The sequence below is a fragment of the Spea bombifrons genome, chromosome 1, assembly GCF_027358695.1.
Source record: "Spea bombifrons isolate aSpeBom1 chromosome 1, aSpeBom1.2.pri, whole genome shotgun sequence".
Lineage (NCBI taxonomy): Eukaryota > Metazoa > Chordata > Amphibia > Anura > Pelobatidae > Spea > Spea bombifrons.
This window is the reverse complement of record NC_071087.1, coordinates 163500475-163523187: the sequence shown is the minus strand read 5'-3', so window position 1 is coordinate 163523187 and position 22713 is coordinate 163500475. Positions and strand designations below refer to the sequence as shown.

Below are 22713 nucleotides of genomic sequence, written 5' to 3'. Positions count from 1 at the left end.
CCACCCCTAATGCCCCTTTTTCTCTCCGTTGCCCCTCTCTCCTCCCCTGATGCCCCTCTTTTCTAGGAGGTCAGAATGTTTCCGGGGTATGAGGGGATCGCAGGGTTCTACGGCCCTAAAAGCCCCGATAATGTGTATAGAAACAGCAGGAAACGGCTTTATAAATTAAACGGGGTAAATAAAACCCATTATTATTCCTCTAAATGCCCCACCCAGTTACACAAATACCCCGCAATATGGCACAAAGCCACACAAAAAGTCTACAGAAAGCCCCGCCCCCAGCCACACCTCTAACCCCACCCCTTATTATTATTAAAGTCCCCGTTTCTGGCAGTTCAGTAACGTGTGATTGTTGAGGGAAATGTAAGAGAATGCAGGGCGTTTCACCGCAATTAGCTTTGGCTTTCTTGGTATTTCTATATTATTATTATTATTATTATTATTATTATTATTATTATTATTATTATTATGCTGTTTCTATGTTTTTTTTATCAGGTTGTTGTATTTTTGCAGGTTTTTGGACATTTCTGCGTTTTTTAAATATGAATGATTATAAAATCCGTATCTTAGTGCTAAACCCTTATTAAAACCTGCTGTGCTGCTGCAGATGTAACGTTAAACCTTGTTACCCCTGACGAGCGGTATCTGGCCACCGGCGGCCGCGCAGGGGGTTCTTCCTCCTCCTGGTGCTGATTTGCGGGGTGGGGGGGCGGGGGTCCCGCTGTCAGCGCGGTGTCAGGGAGTCTCCTTGATCAGTCGGGGAATTGGCCGGCGTCATTTACCGCCAGGTGCAAACCCGCTTCTTATTTGTTTCCCGTCTTTCTGTAGATATTCGCAGCTGCGGTTCTCCCCGTTGGGCGCTTTACGGTCAAAGCCTGCGCTCCGGCCCATGACAGAGGGACGTCACGGATTTAACACTCGCAAGGTAACCCAAACACCCTTTGTGTGCCGGAAACTCTTTACTTCTGCTGTGTCACGGCCCTGGGTTGTGCGTCGGGGCTGTTCGCAGGGAGTCCGTCTGGTGTTCGCAGGGATAGTTGGGGGGACGCCGGTCCGGTTAAGTGTTCTACCTGGATGTTGGCGTTTGGATCAGAACCAGGGGGAGCCAAAGGAAGCCGCGCAAGCTTTGCACCCCCTGCCCCCCCTTACTGGGACTTGCCGTACCTTTCCACCGAGTGATTCTTTCTGCGTATCCTCTTGTGCGGTTTGGCCACTTAGTGGGTAGGGCCCAGGATTAGGGCTGAGGGCAGCGGTTTATTTAAAACAGAGACCTTGTTCTTAATCTCTGTTTTTCTAACAACTGTTGGGGATTTGTGGAGTCGGTGGAAGGGCCACGGGTTATTGGAGACAGATGCATGTAATGTGGTATGAATCACAGCTAAGCAAAACTCCGAGAACGCTCTAATCTCCTGACAAGGAGGAGAACATCCAGCCGTGATCACCGGCTTCGGGGAAAAGTAGCTTAAGCCTCTGCAGCTTCAGCTCCTCCTTCGGCACGTTTGGGATTTAAGATCTTCTCGCCTCTCAGTAAAATATACGAGAAAAATATTCCGGTCCAAAGCAGAGCTGGTTTGGTTTAAACGCCTGCAGCTCAGAGGCAGTGAAAGAGTAGGTGGCATTTAACGTGGGCCCAGGATGCTGATTTAAGACCCCGTTAAACGGCCCCCTGCAGCGGCTGTGTGACCCCCCCCATCCCGCCAGTCCTGTCATTCATCAACCTCTACACACGTTGCTTGGAACAAACGCTATAAGGCCAAAAGTATTGGGACGCCTGCCCATTACACCAACAGGAACTTTGACGTTTGGGGAAACCCTTTTCTATCCCAGCGTGACTGCGCCCGGCGCACAAAGCTGGATGAGTTTGGGGAGGAAGAACTTGAGCGGCTGCACAGAGCCCTGACCTCAATCCCATCGCACTCCTTCGGGATGAACCGAAACTCCCCAAAATCTTGTAGGAAATCCTTCCCAGAAGAGCGGAAGCCGTTATATCCGCAATGGGAGGATGACTTCATATTATTGTCTGTATTTAGAATATGATGTCATCAGAGTCCCTGTTGGTGTAATGGTCAGGTGTCCGTATAGTGTACATCAGGTCTTCCTACTGCCGTATCCCGTGTAAATGCGGTGGATTTGGATCATCTTTCATTGCATGCATGTAGATTTTAATTTCCCTTAACCAGTCAGGAGATCCTGAATGGAATCCTAACAGGAGAGTCTGAGGGATCTCAATATGTCCGGGATGGGAGAGAGACATTTAACTACACAGAGGAGGGAAGTTTATTTCAAAGGAGGAGAAATGCTGAGGACAGATTCTAAAACTAGAGGCCTTGTTGAAACTTAAAGAAGTTGTGCTTTTCTGGGAAGGTGGTGGATAAGTAGATCAACCTCCCAGCAGAGGTGGTAGAGGGTAATACAGTGAGGGTATTAAACATGCATGGGATAGACATACGGCTCCTGAATCTAAGACGAGACCAACGACTGATTAAGGTTGAAGTCTTTACAGTGGGAGAAACGGGGGCCGGATGGGGCCGGTCTGTCGTCAGTCTCATTTATGACACTTAAGGTTGTGGATTGGCGCGGATGAAATAGAAAGTTGCGATTATAATTGTAGTTGCTCCAGCGTTGGGGTCTTTATGCGAGAAACCTCTGTACTTCCGCTTCACCCAGCGAGGGTCCGGCGCCCCCCATCAAGCAGCTGATTGCGATCCAATGAAACGGGTGTTTGTTTCAGGCGCTCGGCACAGGAGACCTTCTGATTTGTAGGAAGCCGGTAGTATGCCGGGGGGGGCTGTAGAAGTTTAACTACATTTTCTCAGTCTCACACCAGCTCAATAAAACGCGTTCGTACGCGCTGCCCTAATTCACACTTCCAATATAAAGCGTTTTATGAGGCTGCGGCGCTCATTGGCTTCGCAGCGCACAGAATGTTGGCCGATCCCCACTCGACACACTAGCCTCTCCTGCGCAGCGCGGTAGCATTTACTGAAGAGTCCGAGGTTTATGGGGGGCTGCCCAGATAAAAGCCAGTAATAGCCCCACCGCATTAACCCCTTCACTGCCAGACACCACACACAAATGTGCCGACCTGGCCCTGGTGATTATTTGCCCGTAGTGATCCTGGAGGAATATTCTCAGTGGGAAAGGCTGTGCATGAATCCGTGTTCCTACACCTTCCTCGCTAGATTCAGGAGGCTTTACTTTACTAAGACGGTAGTAGTGGAACAGCCTCCCAGCAGAGGTGGTAGAGGGTAATACAGTGAATGTATTAAACATGCATGGGATAGACCAACGGCTGATTAAGGTTCGAGTCTTTACAGCAGGAGAAACGGCGACTAGACGGGGCCGGATGGGGCCGATCTTCTAATCTTTGATGCTGTCGTGGGACACGCAGGGTTAATAGTGTTTGGTGTGTCTGAAGCCACGGGTCAGGATCTGAATGGAGCAGAACGGGCCGTTATGTTTAAACATGCGATTAATTGATCGTAAAATACAGAAAAGGCCCCTTAACATACAGCTCAAAGGGTTAAACTCACAAGCGCAATATGTCACTCAGAGCCTGTCATGTCCACAAGGACTCGGCGGTCTCCCCTTATTTAACACATTTTTGGATTGGGTGCAGGAAGGGTGGATTGCCATAGCATCGCTCTTACAGCCTGCCAGATCTCGCTCATTTATAGTTAATTTGCCGTTTATAGGCCAGTGAAGGCCGGATGGCGGTCGGGGGCCCCAGGGACCGTTTGGTGTCATTGTCGTCCCGTCAGGGATCGGTGTAAAGCGCGGAGATTTATGGCCGCATTAAACGCGTTGCGGACCCCTTCCTGCTGCCTGATTCTGAAGGAGAAACGAAAGGCGATTTATTGTAAATGCAGCGATCTCATTGATCAGAGACGATCAGATTCACTGAAAGATCCCTGTAAGACGATCTGTATCCGGGAAACCCGCTGGGAATGAGACTCACGTGGCTGGAACTTTCTCAGGGTAGTGCTGGATTCTGTCAGGGTGGCCTCCGTTGACCCCAGAGCTTGCACTCTACAGCAGGATAGAATTATCATGTGTCAGAACGTGACATGATCAAGGGATGCCGGGTAACATAAATGTTTGCCTTTCATTAGCACATTCAGAGTCACGTATGTTTCCGGTATTCGCCGTTAGAAGAATGTGGCCCCGAGCGGCGTGAGTGACCTCTCCCTCTGTGACCTGCACCCCACCAGCAAGGAATGTCCGTGTGTCTGGGGGGCCTTAAAGGAACAGGCACGCATATTCATTGATTTATTGCAATGAAACAAGGTTACCAACGTATAGTGTTTATTTTAGAAGCTTCCGGGCGCAGCCCCCCTCCGGTGGTGCCGCCCCCCCGGCCCGACTCTCTCATCGGGGTGGGTTCATGAATTCTGCCGTGGGGGGGGAGTTTCCGGACCCTGTGCGTGGAAACGCGTCGGCAACCGCAGCGCTGCGGCTCGATGTGTACGGAGACGGGGCCGGTGTGGCGTGATTGGCGGCGGGATCGCGTGTAATACATTATATGTTGTGAATGTACGAGGGTTCCGGAACCGTCAGGAAATAGCTGAAACTTTGACATAAATCCGTTTGTAGCATCAAAGGTCACGGAGATGACCTCATTCACACCTTTCATCCGCGTAAATTACCCAAATGTCAAGGTCACGCAGCTGATCCCGGGAAGGTCTCGCTGTTAATCCTCCCCGCTCTGCCTCCCAGCAGAGTCGTTCCCCGTTATGATCAATTCACTTCCTTCCAGCCGGTTCTCATCTCTCCTTCCGCCCGGCTGATGAGGTCAAGGAATTACTGTAAGTCATCTGAGCCACGGCAGGCTCCATGATGGAATATTTCCACCCAGCCTTCATCTAGCAGAAGGGCATTAGCTGAACGGCGTGCCCGGCGTTAATGGATCGCCTGGCTAACCCGCTCTGAAAGGAATCATTATAATGGCCTTCTTAATGTCTGATTAACCCCTGCGCTGCCAAGAAGGCATTCTAGAAATTGCCCGATGTTTATCACATATCCAGACGGCGTGGTGCCGGACCACCATAAAGCTTCATGGTGAAGAGAAGATGCAGACCTGACCGGGGGTCTCACCCAGCCCGCCGTGACCCTCTCACACCAAGTATTCTTTCCTGAAATGCTTAAACGTGATTGAAATGATCTCAGGGGAGGACAAAGTCATTGAAAGCTCACGAGCCCAGCGTGGAATAGCAGCGGCACCTGAGAGCCCCTCAAACATACAATGCGTGTGAAAGGGGACCCCCACGCTCATTCAAAGTGACCTTTCCGCTATCATTAAAGCTCATGTGCTGCCCGGAGTGTCCCATTAAGCTCAGAACGCCCCCCCCTTATTACCCCAGAGACCCCCATAAAGTCTCATCACGCTGCCATTCCTATTGCATTGGGTTCAGGCATTGACCAGTAAAGGCCCAGGGGAGAGTTGGGGGTCTCGCTGGTCAGTTCTCTGCAAATAACCGGACGTGACAGGGGGTCCGCAGCCCCCGGGGCATTTGGGGCAGATCCTGGCCTTTGTTCTATTCAGATAATTCTTGGAATTTCTATTTATAGAGGCTGCAGGTTATATTTATGGAGCATCCCAAATCAGAATTCGCTTGGTTACGCCTACCAGGAAGTTGCTCCTCCCGTTTGCTGAAAGCGGATTGGCTTTGACCGGAGGAGGAGGAGGGACTGATTGGTTGTTTGGGTTTTGCATCACATGTCACTGAACTCCAATATCCATAGTGAATTGACAGTAAAATGAAGCAAGCCTCCATTCTCTTAACCCTTTCAGTGCCATTAGAGTCTTCACTACTCCGGATGAGCTAGTGAGCAGTGTGATGTAAATATGGTTAGATAATCTGCCCCTAGCGGGTGTGATGTGGCAAATTCAGTGTTAATAAGTAAGACGAGAAATTATACTCCCCTATGAGAGTTACCCTGTCCTTAGGGGCCGCAGCCGCCCTTGGTATCTGCCCCTTAATCAGTGTGAGGTTAAGGGGGTACCTTCCTGCACGCTGAGCCCCCTTTGTATATATATTTATACTTTTTATAGTGTTAATTTCTTTAGGATTTTGGTACGAAAGGTTGCTGAACAAGAGTGCGGCCAGTTCACAGCTTTTGAAAGCAATGAGCAGCTGATAGACCAGACGAATCACACTCAGCCTCCCAGCAGAGGTGGTAGAGGATAATACAGTGAGGGTATTAAACATGCATGGGATAGACATACGGCTCCTGAATCTAAGACGAGACCAACCACTGATTTAGGTTTAAGTCGTTACAGCGGGAGAAACGGGCGACTAGACGGGGGCCGGATGGGGCCGATCTGACGTCGGGTTCTGGGTTTCTATGATGCATGCGTTGTAGCTTTCCCTGGATCTTAACGTGTCGCACAGAAAATTCTAATTTTCTAGGGTTTTAATTTTTCACAAGAATGTAAAGGAAAAGCACGGCTTGGCTGTAAATATCGGCCTCCGTGTTATTGTGCTGAAATAACCCATCCAATAGGAAAATCAGTCTGGGCCTCCCTGCACCAACAAGACAAATAATAACGCTTCTCCGGCACAAATGAGACGCCTGCCAAAAATGACTATTACTATTGTAATGACTATTTACTAAAAGTGGGAGATTTCACAAGATTTAAATCCCTTATGATATAGTTTGCAGCTTGAACCCCCCAGCCTTTTGCATCTCCCTCCATCTCTCTTCTGTATTCAATTACCGACCGCCATGTGATAAGCAGCCCTCGGGGACTGTTTGCAGAGATGCCCCGGTGCGTGGCAGCAGTTGGTCCGCTCCTCATCTCTATCTCTCTGCATGAAAGGTCAGAGTCCTCGCTGGAAAAGCAAATATTCTTCCACAGCTCTTAAGAGATTCGGCCGCTGCCTTCATTTTCTCTCTCGCCAATATATGGGCCGCTTCAGACAAGGCAGCGTTATGGTTTTACCCTAAAATATTAGCACGAGACAGCCGTTCTGATCTATGCTGGGGTAATTATTGCTACAGTTCCATTGTTGGAGAGGGAAGAGGGGCTATACCTGTCAGGACCGTTATACACCATAAGTGGATCAACAGGATCTTTGCACCGGGCTGTTAAAGAGTTATTATATGAAGAATCTCTAGACTGTTATAAAGATGAGGCTGGAGAGTGAAATGCCTTCCTGTGTCTTAGGATACAATAAGATACAATATCAGATACAATACGTTACAAGAAGACAAATTATTTATGTGAACAGAGGGCAGGCCCCAGAGTGTCTGCTGACAACAGAGATAAGTAAGTGAGTCTGCGCTCAGAGGAAAATATACTGCATGCCCTATAACTAAACCCATTATATCCTGTATCTTCCTCATATTATATATTATATACTCTCCCCCCGTATAACTAATCCCGTCCTTATAACCCGTTATATCCTGTATCTTCCTCATATTATATATTATATACTCTCCGGCCGTATAACTAATCCCGTCCTTATAACCCGTTATATCCTGTATATTCCTCATATTATATATTATATACTCTCCCCCCGTATAACTAATCCTGTCCTTATAACCCGTTATATCCCTGTATATTCCTCATATTATATATTATATACTCTCCGACCGTATAACTAATCCCGTCCTTATAACCCGTTATATCCCTGTATATTCCTCATATTATATATTATATACTCTACCCCCGTATAACTAATCCCGTCCTTATAACCCGTTATATCCTGTATATTCCTCATATTATATATCATATACTCTCCAGCCGTATAACTAATCCCGTCCTTATAACCCGTTATATCCTGTATATTCCTCATATTATATATTATATACTCTCCCCCCGTATAACTAATCCTGTCCTTATAACCCGTTATATCCCTGTATATTCCTCATATTATATATTATATACTCTCCGACCGTATAACTAATCCCGTCCTTATAACCCGTTATATCCCTGTATATTCCTCATATTATATATTATATACTCTCCGGCCGTATAACTAATCCCGTCCTTATAACCCGTTATATCCCTGTATATTCCTCATATTATATATTATATACTCTCCCCCCCGTATAACTAATCCCGTCCTTATAACCCGTTATATCCCTGTATATTCCTCATATTATATATTATATACTCTCCCCCCGTATAACTAATCCCGTCCTTATAACCCGTTATATCCCTGTATATTCCTCATATTATATATTATATACTCTCCGGCCGTATAACTAATCCCGTCCTTATAACCCGTTATATCCCTGTATATTCCTCATATTATATATTATATACTCTCCCCCGTATAACTAACCCCGTCCTTATAACCCGTTATACCCTGTATATTCCTCATATTATATATTATATACTCTCCGGCCGTATAACTAATCCCGTCCTTATAACCCGTTATATCCCTGTATATTCCTCATATTATATATTATATACTCTCCCCCCCGTATAACTAATCCCGTCCTTATAACCCGTTATATCCCTGTATATTCCTCATATTATATATTATATACTCTCCGGCCGTATAACTAATCCCGTCCTTATAACCCGTTATATCCCTGTATATTCCTCATATTATATATTATATACTCTCCCCCCCGTATAACTAATCCCGTCCTTATAACCCGTTATATCCCTGTATATTCCTCATATTATATATTATATACTCTCCCCCCGTATAACTAATCCCGTCCTTATAACCCGTTATATCCCTGTATATTCCTCATATTATATATTATATACTCTCCGGCCGTATAACTAATCCCGTCCTTATAACCCGTTATATCCCTGTATATTCCTCATATTATATATTATATACTCTCCCCCGTATAACTAACCCCGTCCTTATAACCCGTTATACCCTGTATATTCCTCATATTATATATTATATACTCTCCGGCCGTATAACTAATCCCGTCCTTATAACCCGTTATATCCCTGTATATTCCTCATATTATATATTATATACTCTCCCCCCCGTATAACTAATCCCGTCCTTATAACCCGTTATATCCCTGTATATTCCTCATATTATATATTATAGGGCTGCAACTAACGATTATTTTCATAATCGATTAGTTGGCCGATTATTTTGTCGATTAATCGATTAATCGGATAAAAAAAATGAATGTCAATTTTTCATTTATTCAAAATAATTTAATAAACAAATGATGTTAAATACAAACAGCAGAATAAAAAAAACTTTGATAAAATGCATTTCTTGTCTTTATTTCCCAACCAGCCCCCCCAATTTATGCACATTTGAGCCCAGGCTTGCCACGCTGCCTCCCACATATGCCACGCTGCCTCCCACATATGCCACCCCACGCTGCCTCCCACATATGCCACTCCACGCTGCCTCCCACATATGCCACTCCACGCTGCCTCCCACATATACCACTCCACCCCCACATATGCCACTGTGCCTGATACGCCTTATACCCCCTGATACACCACTCCATCCTCCCCAGACATGCTACGCTGCCCTCCCCACATATGCCACTCCACTCTACCCCAGATATGCCACTGTGACCCCAGATATGCCTTATACACCCTGATACACCACTCCGTCCTCCCCAGACATGCCACACTGCCCTCCCCACATATGCCTTATATAATGTATATGCCTTATACCCCCAGATATGTCACTCCATCCTCCCCAGATATCTCATAGTCCCCTCATAGAGTACTGGGTTAATCTTCACTGCCCCCAGGATTTAGATTCCCCTTAGTTTGCCCCCCTTTATATCTAACTGCACCTTAAGTTAACTTTATTAAATGAATCAAATTAACCTTCAGTCCTCATTATTAAATTAACCCTAAACACTCCATTAACCATAACTACCCCTAAATTAACCCTAAACACCCCATCAACCACAGCATCCCCTAAATTAACCCTAAACACCCCATTAACCATAACTGCCCCTAAATTAACCCTAAACACCCCATTAACCACAGCATCCCCTAAATTAACCCTAAAGACCCTGTCAACCACAACAGCCCCTAAATTAACCCTAAACACACCATTAACCACGACTGCCTCAAATTAACCCCAAACACCCCATTAACCACAGCTGCTCCTAAATTAACCCTAAACACCCCATTAACCATAGATGCCCCTAAATTAACCCTAAACACCCTATTAACCATAACTGCCCCTAAACACCCCATTAACCATAACTGCCCCTAAATTAACCCTAAACACCCCATTAACCATAACTGCCCCTAAATTAACCCCCACCTCCCCTAACTTTCAGTAGCCCAAACATTAATGATATACTTATAGTTAGATGAGTGTCACAGCCATGTGGTTCTGGCCTTCTGGGAGAAGGAAGGGGCGGGGCCAGTTGTCACAGTGATTACAGGGAGGGACTGGTAAGTAGGAGCTGCTGCTGTGAGTCAGACTAAACTATTATATAATGATCATTTTATAATCGATAATAATCGATTCAACTAATCGATAATGAAATTCGTTGGCAACGAATTTCATTATCGATTATTATCGATTTTATTGATTAGTTGTTGCAGCCCTAATATATTATATACTCTCCCCCGTATAACTAATCCCGTCCTTATAACCCGTTATATCCCTGTATATTCATCATATTATATATTATATACTCTCCGGCCGTATAACTAATCCCGCCCGTCCTTATAACCCGTTATATCCTGTATATTCCTCATATTATATATTATATACTCTCCCCCCCGTATAACTAATCCCATCCTTATAACCCGTTATATCCCTGTATATTCCTCATATTATATATTATATACTCCCCCCCCGTATAACTAATCCCGTCCTTATAACCCGTTATATCCTGTATATTCCTCATATTATATATTATATACTCTCCCCCCCAGTATAACTAATCCCGTCCTTATAACCCGTTATATCCCTGTATATTCCTCATATTATATATTATATACTCTCCCCCGTATAGCTAATCCCGTCCTTATAACCCGTTATATCCCTGTATATTCCTCATATTATATATTATATACTCTCCCCCCCGTATAACTAATCCCGTCCTTATAACCCGTTATATCCCTGTATATTCCTCATATTATATATTATATACTCTCCCCCCGTATAACTAATCCCATCCTTATAACCCGTTATATCCTGTATATTCCTCATATTATATATTATATACTCTCCGGCCATATAACTAATCCCGTCCTTATAACCCGTTATATCCCCGTATATTCCTCATATTATATATTATATACTCTCCGGCCGTATAACTAATCCCGTCCTTATAACCCATTATATCCTGTATATTCCTCATATTATATATTATATACTCTCCCCCGTATAAGTAATCCCGTCCTTATAACCCGTTATATGCTGTATATTCCTCATATTATATATTATATACTCTCCCCCGTATAACTAATCCCGTCCTTATAACCCGTTATATCCTGTATATTCCTCATATTATATATTATATACTCTCCCCCGTATAACTAATCCCGTCCTTATAACCCGTTATATCCCTGTATATTCCTCATATTATATATTATATACTCTCCGGCCGTATAACTAATCCCGTCCTTATAACCCGTTATATCCTGTATATTCCTCATATTATATATTATATACTCTCCCCGTATAACTAATCCCGTCCTTATAACCCGTTATATCCTGTATATTCCTCATATTATATATTATATACTCTCCGGCCGTATAACTAATCCCGTCCTTATAACCCGTTATGTTCCTGTATATTCCTCATATTATATATTATATACTCTCCCCCGTATAACTAATCCCGTCCTTATAACCCGTTATACCCCCTGTATATTCCTCATATTATATATTATATACTCTCCGGCCGTATAACTAATCCCGTCCTTATAACCCGTTATATCCTGTATATTCCTCATATTATATATTATATACTCTCCGGCCGTATAACTAATCCCGTCCTTATAACCCGTTATATCCTGTATATTCCTCATATTATATATTATATACTCTCCCCCCGTATAACTAATCCCGTCCTTATAACCCGTTATATCCTGTATATTCCTCATATTATATATTATATACTCTCCCCCCGTATAACTAATCCCCTCCTTATAACCCGTTATATCCTGTATATTCCTCATATTATATATTATATACTCTACCCCCGTATAACTAATCCCGTCCTTATAACCCGTTATATCCTGTATATTCCTCATATTATATATTATATACTCTCCCCCCGTATAACTAATCCCGTCCTTATAACCCGTTATATCCCTGTATATTCCTCATATTATAGGGAATATCTTCCAATCCCTTTATTCATTTTCTAGCTCTCCTTTGCACCTTTTCTAGTTCTCATTGACTTATAAAGACGCTGATGATCTCCTCCTCCCGTGAATCAGTACCCGTTTTATAAATGCTAATATCTTATTGTCCTTTGCAGCTGCTGACTGGCATTGTGCTGCATCTACAATTATTTGTAAATCTTTCTTCTTGTAGTTTTTCCCAGAAAGATACAATTTAAAGTATATGTTGCATTGTTGTTTTTTCCCCATAATGCATGACTTTACATTTGTCTATGTAGAACTTTGTTAGCCTCTTGCCTGTGCTGCGTGATGACGGGGTAGATTTGGGAAGATTATATGCAGGACAGACCCGGCGCCTGCGCAGCACGTCATCACTATGACAATTGGTTTATTGTGCTGCAGATGGAGGTGAAGCCTCAGATCGGCCATAAATCCTCTCTGCTCGGCTCTGGTAATGGTTCTAGTTAATGAGCCTGTTATTACCAGCCATGAAATATGTCAGATACCCCTAAACAATCTCAGCTGGGAGCTAATTGTCAATTTAATGTTTTGAGGCATGACATCGGCCCGCCGTCCCCGGCAAATCTCTGTGACAAATGTTACTGTCAGGGATTAGCGGGCAAATTGAATTACATGGAGGCAGGAAATGACATTATGGGGGTGATGGCCTAATTCGGCAGAAAGCCCTCGCTTTTAAGCATGCAGAGCGATGCCTGCGCATTGATCGGGCTTTATCATTCACAGGTCTAGCTAAATGACAGGTTAAAGCGTGCTGTGCATGCGCACCTGCGACCCCACGGGTACGTGTTCTAAAGTGGGACACCGAGTTGTGCGAGTAGGTGGGGGGGGGATATGAATCTTTAGTGAGTTTAGCAAACAGGAAAGCCAACAGACCTCATCTTCTGTCTGTATCAGCCCCCCCCCCCCCCCGATCTTATTCCGTGGTCTGGCTCTGTTCTGGATTATTACACCACGATATGCTTTGGCCTCTAAGCAGATAAAGCCGTACAGATGGAGATCACGGGAAGTTCATTACACGCTCTGTCACGGTAGGAAGAATGCTTCCTCTGTCCAGCCGTGGCTCCGTTTGATGAAACCTGCTGCTCGTTTAACTGTTTCTCTTCCAGGTGGCTGCGTTTACCGGGCTGTTCTTTCTTCTTCTTCCTGACATTAAAATATTAAAGCTACTCCGCGATAGAAAAGAGACCCGCCACGTTCCAAACCTTATTCTTACTCCCGATCATCAGGTTTTGTCCCCTTTCGCTATAAATCCCCTCCGTTATATCCCGTGGTGCCGTACGCGGGAGCCACCATCTTGCTGCCCCATCACGGGGTATAATTCTCCCCGTCGCCCTGAGGTATCTGTGATAATAGCGTTACGGAGGGACCTGCGCGGCTGGAAACAATCTCTAGCGCTAGAGCCTCATGCGCCGTCCGCTAAAACAATGCAGGGAGAGAACAGGAAGCGGCTAACAACTTCCTGCTCGGAATGACCAATGGGATTCTGATGCCGCCTGCGCTGAGGGATCATGGGAAAACGGGGAACATTTGCTTAAAATGCTGTTGGGGGAGGTCAGATTTGAAATATATAACAAATATTACATAAAATAATAATGACAGAACCACGTTTTCTTAATGCTGGCCTCAGTGATGTTTTTTTGAAGGCAGCCCTGCCAGTAAAGTCAGTGAAACCGGATCACCTGTGTGCAAGCAGGCACCCCGCCTCATCCCGAGGAGCGCCTTGGCTGCAGTTTGGAGATGTGGTTATTTAACGGCTGGTTAATGAGCTGCGTCTGCAGGCCGCGGACCGGCCGTTTGGAGCTTGTTTTCGTGTTTTGTTTCGGTCGCTGACACATTCCAGAGTTACAGACAATGCAGCCGAAACATCTGCGACAGATGCTGCGAGCGCCGCGCTCTCCATCTGCCGGGCTGAGCCTCTCAGCCGCTCTCACACAATGCGCACGGGGATTCAGAGCTGCGCACGGCTAGTGAGGGGGCTACACGGCAGAGCGGTGCCACGGGCTGCCACGCAGGGCGGCTGCCACCGGCTCGCCTTCTGAAACGACCCAGAGGGACGCGTTCGGCCCCAAGGGACTGGGGTCCAGATCCGGGGGGCCGTGGGAGGTCAATCCAGATCTCGAGGCCATCATACCGGAGATCAGGAGCTTTCTTATTGGTTACTTGTTTTAAAATCATCTTAATCAGCCTGGTGCCGACCGGATCACAAAGCGCCGCTGACTGTGTTACTTTCGGATTCGTTCTTCTCTTTTCTCTGTTCCGTTTCCCTCTCCCGGCCGCCGCTCCGTTGTCCCTCACTATGTCGGTATTTAGCGTATTATCCGGCAGTAACGCGGCGCATGGTCCCTAATCCTCGGGATTACCGCAGTAACGGCGCGCGGAATCCGCAGCAATCTCTAGTAACGACGCACGATGATTATAGCCGTGCTGTCATCTCCGAGCGATCCAAGAGCAGAGACAATGATGCAAGTGTTAGACATGTTAACGGCCCGCGGGGGGCAGCGGCGGCCCCCTGCCTGCGTCACGCGAGATCAACATATTATAGGATTTGGATTTGGACTGGAGGTGGAAGACTATCTTTCCCCGGCTCAGGGGTCCGTCCTGTTAATGTCATCACTTATTGACTTTATCCATCAGCCAGATGGTCCCCGTTACACGAAACGCCTGAGTCTGCAGTCCCCATGCCACTTGTTGGCCGGCATCGGGTATAACTGAGGAAGAAGGGGCCGGGATGTAAGCGAGAGGGCCGGATAGTGGAAATAAGCGGACCTTATCTCGCTGCTTTGCTGTACCCCGTTCCAGACTGCGGAGATACCCGGGTACCGCCTGGCATATCCGTGGGCGCGGGGTCCGGCCGCGGGATGAATGTATAAAGAATGACGTAGTGCGGGAAATACAGCGTTACCCGCCAGTCACACAATTCTATGGAGATACCCCGGCGGCCCCCCGTCTAGTCGCCCGTCTCTCCTGCTGTAAAGACTCAAACCTTAATCAGTCGTTGGTCTCGTCTTAGATTCAGGAGCCGTATGTCTATCCCGCGCATGTTTAATCCCCTCACTGTATTACCCTCTACCACTTCTGCTGGGAGGATGTACAATTTATCCACCACCCTCTAGAGATAGGATGTGAGTGTTAATGGCATGCGTGTTTTGCGACGTCCCCTTCCTACAATATTTTGCTGCTTGTTTGTGTTTTGCTGCCCTTGTTACGGTCACGAGGGGGACGGGACGTGGTCCCTGCAGAATCCCGTTCAGCGCACCTGCCCCTCTACTGCCGGCCATCTGCACATGGCAGGGAGCCACTTGGCCAGTATCTTCTGATTAGAATGATTTATTATTATCTTTTATTACAGAATTAGATCTGACAGACTAGGATGAACCCATACATTAGGGAAAGTGGACTTGGCTTGTGAGCTTACAATCTAAATTATGTTTCTGGTCAGGGGCTTTGTTGATTATTGTTCTAGCGAACTCTGCTATAGTAATTTCAAAGCAGCGGAAGATCTGCCATTTTTGTAGCAGGTGCCAGCAGCCAAGAGCCAGTTGCCAGCGCCTCCTGCTTCGCCCGTAGAGCTTCCACTCGTGGTTGTTATTTAACGTGCGAGCCGCGAGTATTCCTGCAGAGTCTGAACTGGATGGGTAACTGCTTGCAAATTTATCCAAACCCTGAAAAGGAGCATTCGGGGATTTCGGGACGAGAGCAGCGAGATAGCTTTTTGTTTTTCTAGTCCGGGCTCAGTGTGATTATTAACGCGGCTCGGTGCTCTCCGCGATGTCATTCATTCATTCGCTTCGTTAGGACGTGAATGTCTGAACAGAGTCCGTAGATAGAGAGAGGCAGGTAGGAAACATGAAGTTAAGGCATTTAACCCTTAGCAGGGTATCGGATTCTGGTGCTTTTCTTTATATTACTGTATACAGCGCTGGGGGGTTATATTACTGTATACAGCGCTGGGGGTTATATTACTGTATACAGCGCTGGGGGGTTATATTACTGTATACAGCGCTGGGGGTTATATTACTGTATACAGCGCTGGGGTTATATTACTGTATACAGCCCTGGGGGTTATATTACTGTATACAGCGCTGGGGGGTTATATTACTGTATACAGCGCTGGGGGTTATATTACTGTATACAGCGCTGGGGGGTTATATTACTGTATACAGCGCTGGGGGGTTATATTACTGTATACAGTGCTGGGGGTTATATTACTGTATACAGTGCTGGGGGTTATATTACTGTATACAGTGCTGGGGGTTATATTACTGTATACAGCGCTGGGGGTTATATTACTGTATACAGCGCTGGGGGGGTTATATTACTGTATACAGCGCTGGGGGTTATATTACTGTATACAGCGCTGGGGGGTTATATTACTGTATACAGCGCTGGGGGGTTATATTACTGTATACAGTGCTGGGGGTTATATTACTGTATACAGTGCTGGGGGTTATATTACTGTATACAGTGCTGGGGGTTATATTACTGTATACAGCGCTGGGGGTTATATTACTGTATACAGCGCTGGGGGGGTTATATTAATGTATACAGCGCGGGGGTTATATTACTGTATACAGCGCGGGGGTTATATTACTGTATACAGTGCTGGGGGTTATATTACTGTATACAGCGCTGGGGGGTTATATTACTGTATACAGCGCTGGGGGTTATATTACTGTATACAGCGCTGGGGGTTATATTACTGTATACAGTGCTGGGGGTTATATTACTGTATACAGCGCTGCGGGTTATATTACTGTATACAGCGCTGGGGGTTATATTACTGTATACAGCGCTGGGGGTTATATTACTGTATACAGCGCTGGGGGTTATATTACTGTATACAGCGCTGGGGGTTATATTACTGTATACAGCCCTGGGGGTTATATTACTGTATACAGTGCTGGGGGTTATATTACTGTATACAGCGCTAGGGGGTTATATTACTGTATACAGTGCTGGGGGTTATATTACTGTATACAGCGCTGGGGGTTATATTACTGTATACAGCGCTGGGGGTTATATTACTGTATACAGCGCTGGGGGTTATATTACTGTATACAGCGCTGGGGGGGTTATATTAATGTATACAGCGCTGGGGGTTATATTACTGTATACAGCGCTGGGGGTTATATTACTGTATACAGCGCTGGGGGGTTATATTACTGTATACAGCGCTGGGGGTTATATTACTGTATACAGCGCTGGGGGGGTTATATTAATGTATACAGCGCTGGGGGTTATATTACTGTATACAGCGCTGGGGGGGTTATATTAATGTATACAGCGCTGGGGGTTATATTACTGTATACAGTGCTGGGGGGGTTATATTACTGTATACAGCGCTGGGGGGGTTATATTACTGTATACAGCGCTGGGGGTTATTACTGTATACAGCGCTGGGAGTTATTATTATTATTATAATAATCATGTATTGTATAGTTTTGTGTGGAATTCTGTTTTTTTGCATGTATATATATATAATTTCGGGTTAATTTCAGGGTTTTTAGGTCTGCTCGGTTTATCGCATTCATTCCAGTGGAAGGAATAAAGCAGATTTTCTGAGCCTGAGTCCGCGGGTGCCGTTTTTGGGTGGTTTTCGGGTATCGTTGTTGTTTTCTCCTCCGATGTCACCGACGCTTCTAATAAATCACAACCAGATAATAACTCAGAATAGAAATGACTCCTTGCCCCGCTCCCCTGGGCCGCGCCGACATCTGCGGCATTAATTAGAAAAATACAAGGCATTTATTAACTATGTAAATGAGCTTTTAAAGTTCTGTTTCTCGATATTTCATGTTTTCATGAAGGAATAAATCAGTTCTTCCTCATTACTGAGAGCTCAGAACACACGGTGCGTTTCCAGCGGCGCTCGCCTCCGTGCCAATTACCGGAGCGTGCCGGGGAGCCCCTCGTTCCCTGGCTTACCCCGCGCTCCCAGGGGTATGATGGCATACAGGTGCCCCCCGCCCGCCCGCTGCTGATGGGCTGTGTGAAGAAAGCGAGGAATGGGGTAACGGACGATGAAAGCCAAGTGCAGAGCCTGCTGGACTCGGAGCGCGTTTAGAAGATCAGCGCCAGGTCTCTACCCGGGGCAGTTAAGAGTTCGTCATGTATGATGCCGGGATCATACGTGGCCTTCGAGGTCCTGTACGCCGCAGATAACCGCTCTACTTCGCCTGGACAGTTGATTGGATGGACCGCTTTGTATCTGGACTCGAGGAGTTAATCTCTTCTATGGGGGTCTGTTGGTTTTCTGCTTTGGTTTGCGGGCCGTGCAGGGGTTAACCGTGGCATTTCGGGTCATTGGGTGACCGTACCAGGCAGTGAAAGTGTTAATGCCTCTTGTGTGGGGCATTAGTTCACGACTCTTCCTGACGCTCTCCCTCTCGCTGTCCTTCCCGGGCTGTCGCCGGTGGCCGGTGCCGTCCGCAGGGGGCCGCAGCGTTGGCCCACATATTACTCTTAATTACTCCCACCTGTTACTGCGGAGCTCCTGGAAGCCCCCGGAGTCCCCGGCGCAGACCCCTCTCCCCCGCGGCCAGCCATTCCTCGTGCCGAGGTCCACGTACACAGCTAACGCATGCAGACACTGCACACATGGTATATCCACCTTATATAACGGGGGCCGCAGGCGCGTACCCAGAGAGTACTGAGCGTGACAGAGTCTGTATACGCGGACGGCGTGGGGGCCTGACCATGTGCACCCCGCTCTACGTATATTATAGGGTCATGCCATTACAGTGATATAGCGCCAGCAGATTCCGTAGCGCTGCGGTCCCATCCACTGTCCCCGTTGGCCCTCGGCCACCGGTCTGCGATCACCAGCAGCCCCCGCGTCCGCTCACCTATTTCCCAGAGACTCCGGATCATTTCCCGAACGCCTCGCCAGCTCCGGGCAGCTTTGCAAACGTTTTGCTGAGGTCGGCATCATCGCGGACAGAGCGGAAAGGCTGCCGATGGGGGGGGGGGATACGCTGGCTTATTAAATACCGATACTGCGGGCCGTCCAGTCATCACCTTCTGTGTCTGCCCGGCTCTGCGTGATGGGAGTAGATTCCCTTTTCTACTTGTGACTGAATGTAGAAAGAGTTCTAAACAGACAAACATTTTATAAAACGTAACGATTGGGTATATCTAAGTAGTCTTGAGAGCTTGCACTCTAATTACCTTCCCCGGACTGCCGGCGGCCCCTGAGATGTACGGCCGTGCCGGTCATCGGCTGGTATTAGAAGGGGCATAGATAGGAGCTGCCTTTTAAACCTCACTGCCAAACCCCAGTCTATGTGGGCCCCTTGAAGGTGCGTATTGTGGCCCCCCATATAAATAGACCCCCCCCCCGCGTATAAACACGAGCAGAGATCCGCGCGGGTAACGGACATTCCTCAGCAGTTTGCATCTTTAATATCTGCTGAGTCTCCCAGAAAGTGGATCTGCGCTCCGGAGCCTGTCCTCCGTCATTAGACTAATATCGGGTGAGCACATCCAGGCCCCCGGGCTCCGCCAGAGCCGGATTAACCCCGTCCGCCCCGCGTCCCAGTATAAGGAGCGTCTCCATACAGCCCCAGTATACAGCACCTCCGTGCCTGCGCTGGGGAAACGAGAGGGAAGAGGGCATCGTCTGCTAAGTGTGCATTTAAACAACTGCATCCACGGACCCCAAACGGCTGCATTTATTAAACGGCCCTCCTGTGGCCCCCACAGGCTTTTTCTGCCACGTCTGACTACTTTGGACTCGCTTTAGGTCATATTGCAGGTTTTTAGCAATTTTTGTGATAATCGAATATTTTCTGGCCGTTTCTCTGCGGGTGACCCGGCGGCTCGCGTTTCTCCTAACGTCCCTCCGCCACTTTATTAAATCCCTCTAAAGACGTTCGCCGAGTTCCAGATCGAAGCGGTTCTAGATCCGCCGTCCGGCACTAATCCGCCAGCCCGAGGAATGACAGCAAATGAACGGATTCTAGAATAACCTTTATTTGCCCCGAACAGAGAGGGGATATCCGCTGATTTGGGTAAAGTGCCGCCGGTACGGGGAGCGATATTTATTTATTTATATATTTGTTACGAAGGTTTATTTCTCCGCCTCGGCGCGTTTAACGTGGAGCAGACTGTCAGCCCCCCGTCAGACACATCACCCGACGGGGCCGTTATCGGGCCGGCAGGCGGCACTCGGATACGTTACCAGATCTTTGGGGGGTTTGCAAAGTCTGCCTTATTGGAAGCTGCGAGGTTATCGAAGGAAATAGATTGTGATGTTCGAGCGCGCGGGGTGACGATCCGATCATTACACGGCCGGGGGCTGTGTGCGCTCTCTAACTCCGCACAGCCTGGGGGAGACAAGAGACACTGAAATATATAAAGGGATTTAACAAAGTACAGGAGGGCAGTTTATGTCACAGCACTAGAGGATGAGAGACTGAGATGGAAGGAAGTTTTACTTTACTGAGAGGGTGGTAGATAAGTGGAACAGCCTCCCAGCAGAAGTGGTAGAGGGTAATACAGTGAGGGTATTAAACATGCATGGGATAGACGTACGGCTCCTGAATCTAAGACGAGACCAACGACTGATTAAGGTTTGAGTCGTTACAGCAGGAGAAGCGGGCAACTAGACGGGGGCCGGATGGGGCCGCTCTGCCGGCAGGTTCTGGGTTTTTAGGGGGGGTTACCCCGCTAACCCCTGTACCGGCGCATCACCCTGCAATATAAGTGCAATTTTGGGCTTTTGCGCCTTTGTGACAATGTAAGAGCGGCATCCCCCCACGCCGTGGCCCCCGGCCCCCGTGGCACTGCGTCTTTAAGCGGGGCCGGTGTTTGGATTGATACGCGGCCGGGTTATTGGGAATGTCATTAAATGGCGAACTTACAATAATGAGAAGTTTTAGGCTGTCTGCTGGCGATCATTAAAGGTACGCAGAGTTCTTGGCTCCGTATCGGAGTCCAAAACGGTAGCCGCTGTCTGCGCTGAACACGTACAGAATGCAGCGACGACACAGAGGTCTCCTCCGTACATACCGCTAGAACCAGCACAGAGAGACTCGTCACAAGAGCTTGCAGTCCATTCTCATTTGGAGAAGGAGTGAAATACGGATAGATAGAAAAAGCGAGCGGAGGGTTAAATCAGGGAAGACGGGGTGTCTGAGCAGGTAAAACATAACGGGGGGCAACCGAATAAATGTTTGAGATATACGTGAGAGGAGCTCCAGGACGATCCGTGTGACTGCGAGAGGGTGGGTGAGAGTGCGGGGCGGTGGAGGGGCGGCGGAGGGATCGGGGATTATTAGGAGGAAGGGGTTTTTGGTGCTCATTAGTCACTGGCATTTTTGATAGAAAGTCCTGAAAAGACAGATTAGAGAAGGTCCAGCGAGCAATCGGAGAGAGGATGTGAATCACCCGCGAGATCCCCGCATCCCACACGCATTCCCACACACATCACACACGCATCACACACGCTGCATTCCCACAGAGCCGGCGTCCGGGACCTCGATAACCCGTCTGCATCCCCTCCACGGGCAGAGACACGCAGACCTCTCAAGCACCTGCTCGGGACCTTAACAGTAAGTGAGGCGTCCGCGCAGATCCAAAGCACCCCCCGCAGAGTGTCCGCTCAGACCCTGCGCGTGGGGGAGACGTGGGGCAGGTGCCTGGATACTCTGGGGTAGATGGTTAGTGTTGTGGTTAACGTGGCACATGGGGTTCAAAGAGTTGTTGGGAATAGGGCATGTATCGCGCTGCTCTGGCACTCAGCGGGTTAACGTCGGACATCGTGTGACCCGTGGCATCGGGAAGCCGGGTAATGCCCCTCTGAAAGTCACTTCTGTGCCCCTCCAGGGAATTGCACACATTAACCCTTTGCCTGCTGGAGACTGACGCCTCTCAATATAGTGTGAATGTAACACAGGGTGAATGTAACACGGGGTGAATTAATGTAACACGGGGTGAATTAATGTAACACGATGTGAATGTAACACGGGGTGAATGTAATACGGGGTGAATGAATGTAACACGGGGTGAATGAATGTAACGCGGGGTGAAAGTAATAGGCAGTGAATGTAACATGGGGTGAATGTAACATGGGGTGAATGTAGGGGATGCTCCCTGTCCTGTAGTTGGATGACGTCATGTAAAGTTACCCCGCGTGTTTGTATCAGTAAGCGTGTTTGCGTGGACAGTCATGATATAAGGTAAAGTCAGTAGAGTCGTCGTACTTTATACCTGACTTTGGGGCTTCGCGTCGACTCCTGTGTATTTATGGCTGCGACGTATGAGAAATAAAGTAATTGTGTTGTTTGGGAAAGATTTGGAACCTTGTATCTGAAAGGGTTAAACACAAAGTCCCCCAGACCACCATCCGCCAGAGAAACGTTAATGCGTGGAACAGACAGACTCCCGCTGGAAACGCGTATTCGCTGGGAGAAGCGCCAACGGGT

At 47.4% G+C, this 22713-nt stretch overlaps 1 protein-coding gene across 2 annotated transcripts in view; it reads left to right on the top strand.

The window, feature by feature from the left end:
* Nucleotides 1-834: 834 nt before the first annotated feature.
* The window catches only part of CNTFR (ciliary neurotrophic factor receptor), an 89622-nt gene continuing 67743 nt past the window's right edge, over nucleotides 835-22713 (top strand). For both annotated transcript variants that reach the window (XM_053448717.1, XM_053448708.1), the window contains exon 1: nucleotides 835-925. In XM_053448717.1, the coding sequence (XP_053304692.1) occupies nucleotides 890-925 (36 nt within the window). In that variant the 5' untranslated portion in view covers nucleotides 835-889. The remainder of the gene's footprint in view (nucleotides 926-22713) is intronic.